The following is a 3,279-nucleotide window of genomic DNA, read 5'->3' as shown; positions in this document are numbered from 1 at the left end:
GCCTGATGAAGGAGGAGGCTGAGAGGAAGAGGAAGATGCCTCAGAACACCCAGGCAGGTGAGGAGGAAGTCAGTGCCCCTTTCCCCCTCTCTCCTGCTCCATCTCCCAGCCCAGCACAGCCCCCGGCTGCAGGACAACCCTGCTGCCAACCCCGTCCTGCTGGGGATGCGCTGGGGGGATCTCCTTCCCCTTCCCTCTGGCACGGAGGCAAATCCCATCCTCTCCCTGTCCTTCCTGCCCCAGGGAAGGAGGTTCGGATGGAGACCAGGGAGGACAAATCCCCACAGCAGAACCTCGTGGAAGAGGCCATTTTGAATGGCTCCACAGCACAGGAATTCAACAGGGAGGAAAAGCCTGGAGGATCTCAGAGGAGGAGTGGCTGCGAACCCAGGCAAGGATGCTCTGAGGAGGAAAGACCCACCCTGAGCCAGGAAGGTGGACAGAGCTTCAGCCAGTGCTCAGAGCCCATGGTCCAGGAGGAGCTTCATGATGGGGAGAAGCCCCACAAGTGCTTGGAGTGTGGGAAGAGCTTCAGGCAGAGCAGCACCCTGATCCGCCATCAGATGGTCCACACTGGGGAATGTGGGAAGGGCTTCAGCCACAGATCCACCCTTGTCACCCACCAACGCATCCACACCAGAGAGAGGCCCTACGAAACGTGTCCCGAGTGCCAGAAGACGTTTCGGACCAGCTCCGATCTCCTCAGGCATCAGCGCATTCACACCAAAGAGAGGCCCTTCCGCTGCCCTGAGTGCGGGAAGGGCTTCAAGCGCAACTCCCACCTCATCATCCACCAGCGCATCCACACTGGGGAGAGGCCCTATGAGTGCCCCATATGTGGGAAAAGGTTTCAGACCAGCGCAAACCTCCGCCAGCATGAGCGCATTCACATGGAGGAGAGGCCCTTCCACTGCCCCAACTGTGGGAAAGGATTCAAGCAAAAGTTCAGCCTCATCAGGCACCAGCGCATCCACACTGGGGAGAGGCGCTACGAATGCCCCACATGTGGGAGGAGTTTCACCCAGAGCTCTGACTTGATCAGACACCAACAGAGCCACCAGTAAGGGAAGCCCTGCAAGTGCCCCAGCTGCAGAAGAGCTTCATGCTCCACTCCAGCTTCGTCCCCTATTGGACGACCCATATTAGAAAGAGCCCTGAGGATCCCTTTTCCCTGTGATCCGTGTGAGGAAGACACCTGTCCCTTTTCCTGCCGCTGCCAATGACATGATGTGGTATGGAAGAACGTGAGGGTCTGGCCATGGCCCTGTCATTACCTTCAGTCCCACCTCAGGTCATTGCCAGGGGCAGGAAAGGGACTCTCTCTCCCCCCCTGAGGAGAAGGGTGTCCTTTCCAGGAAGGGGAAATTGTGGCCAGGAAGACCCAATGAGTTGTGTTGTAGTTTTCCCTGTAAACAGTTTTATTTATCCCTTCTGTTATCAATATTGTTTCTGTTCCATTTATTCATTTTGTCATTGCTGTTCCCAATAAATTGTTCTTATCCCAGCCTGGGATCTTTGCCTTTTGTGCTTTCCATGGGAGGCGGGAGGGCAGCAAGGGCAGCGCAGTTTTAGCGGGAGCAGGAAATTGGGGAATCCCATTCCTGAAGCCCGGCCTGTGGAAACCGAGCATCCCAGCTGGTGCCAGCCCTGGTGGCCATGGCAACAGCCTTGGGAGCGGGTCCCTGGCTGGGGCTGTGGGAACCTCTTCCCTCTGGTGCCCAGGGACAGGAGTGGAGGGAACGGCTGCAGCTGAGTCGGGGCAGGCTCAGCTTGGATGTCAGGAAAAGGTTTTTGCCCAGAGGCTGCTGGGGCCCTGCCCAGGCTCCCCAGGGAAGGCTCCCAGCTCCAGGGCTCTCTGAGCTCCAGCAGCGTTTGGACAGCGCTGCCAGGCCCAGGCTGGCATTGTTGGGCTGTCCTGTGCAGGGCCAGCAGTTGGACTGGAGGATCCTGATGGGTCCCTCCCAGCTCAGCCAATTCTGTGCTTCTGGGATCCCATGAGCCTGGGGATGGGGCTGCCAATGGTTGCCATGGCAACGGGCTCTGGCTGCAGGCCTGAGCTGGTGATGGTTGCCATGGAAACCAACCATAGCAACAGGGGCTGGTGATGGTTGCCATGGAAACTGACCACAGCAACAGGGGGCTGGTGATGGTTGCCATGGAAACTGACCAGCACAACAGAGGCCTGGTGATGGTTGCCTGCTAAGGATCAGATTTGTCACAGGGCCTCAGAGGGGTTCCATGGGGACTTTCCAAGAGTCTCCAGGCTGTTCCAGAGCTGGAATGTCACAGGCACAGACAGGGGCTCCATGGAGACCTCCCAGGGCTTTCTGGGATGGTAAAGAGCCCTGTGGTCAGAGGCAGTCACAGCCATTCCATGGTGACATCCCAGGGCACCTTGGGCTGCAAAGGCACCGATCTGTCACAGGCACTCACGGGGGCTCCACGGTGACATCCCAGGAGTGCCCAGGCTGCCAAAGAGCCGGGATGTGCCAGACACTCACAGGGGTTCCTGTCATGGGCACAGTGGGACCCTCAGGCCAAGTTTATTAGAGAAGCTCCTGTTGTGTCACGAGGTACAGAAAGGAGCCCCAATAGCCCCCATAGATCCCTAAATGTCACCGTTGAATCCATGTTCCGTGTGTTCTTTCCTATGGAAATGAACCATTCCTCTCATCCAGATGTCCATGTTGGAAATTAGGATTGCACCTCTAAAATTCTGTATATCCAAGGGTCGCTCCCAGGCAAAATCTGCCAGAACCGTCAAGTCTGGCTGGCCTTGGCCTCTGGTGGCTGCCCCTGCAACACTGGGACTGGGTTCTTTCCTTCCCATGGAGATCACTGGGACACTCTGGGACCTCATGGAACCAAGGGGATCATTGTGGCACCACTGGAGCCCGTGGAATCAAGGGGATCATTGTGGCACCCCTGGAGCCCATGGAGCCAAGGGGATCATTGTGGCACCACTGGAGCCCATGGAACCAAGGGGATCATTGTGGCACCACTGGAGCCCATGGAACCAAGGGGCCATGGTGACACAGAGGGGTTTCATGGAACCCAGAGACCATGATGACTCTGTGGGGTCTGATGGAACCATGGAGACCAATGTGACCCTTCAGGGCCTCGTGTCACCAAGGGGGCATTATGGCACCTCAGGGCCTCATGGAAGCAAGGGACCATTGGGACACTGTGGGGATCCCATGGAACCGAGGGAACATGGAACAGGTCTGACTGGCTTGGCCTCCCATGGGCCACCTGAGAGGTCTGACTGATGCTGGAATG

General features: G+C 57.6%; 1 protein-coding gene across 1 annotated transcript; it reads left to right on the top strand.

Moving 5' to 3' along the window:
- The first annotated feature begins 563 nt into the window (after positions 1-563).
- LOC115916977 (zinc finger protein 586-like) lies at positions 564-1,064 on the top strand. The gene has a single exon (XM_030970713.1). It carries the CDS (start codon positions 564-566, stop codon positions 1,062-1,064), a length of 501 nt encoding a protein of 166 aa, XP_030826573.1.
- Positions 1,065-3,279: the final 2,215 nt, after the last annotated feature.

This window comes from Camarhynchus parvulus, unplaced genomic scaffold (assembly GCF_901933205.1).
Source record: "Camarhynchus parvulus unplaced genomic scaffold, STF_HiC, whole genome shotgun sequence".
NCBI classification, from domain to species: domain Eukaryota; kingdom Metazoa; phylum Chordata; class Aves; order Passeriformes; family Thraupidae; genus Camarhynchus; species Camarhynchus parvulus.
This window is presented reverse-complemented; position numbering and strand designations above follow the sequence as displayed.

Bases quoted from the DNA above. Each gene is read 5' to 3' on its own strand.
- LOC115916977 (XM_030970713.1), top strand. From the start codon at position 564: ATGGTCCACACTGGGGAATGTGGGAAGGGCTTCAGCCACAGATCCACC.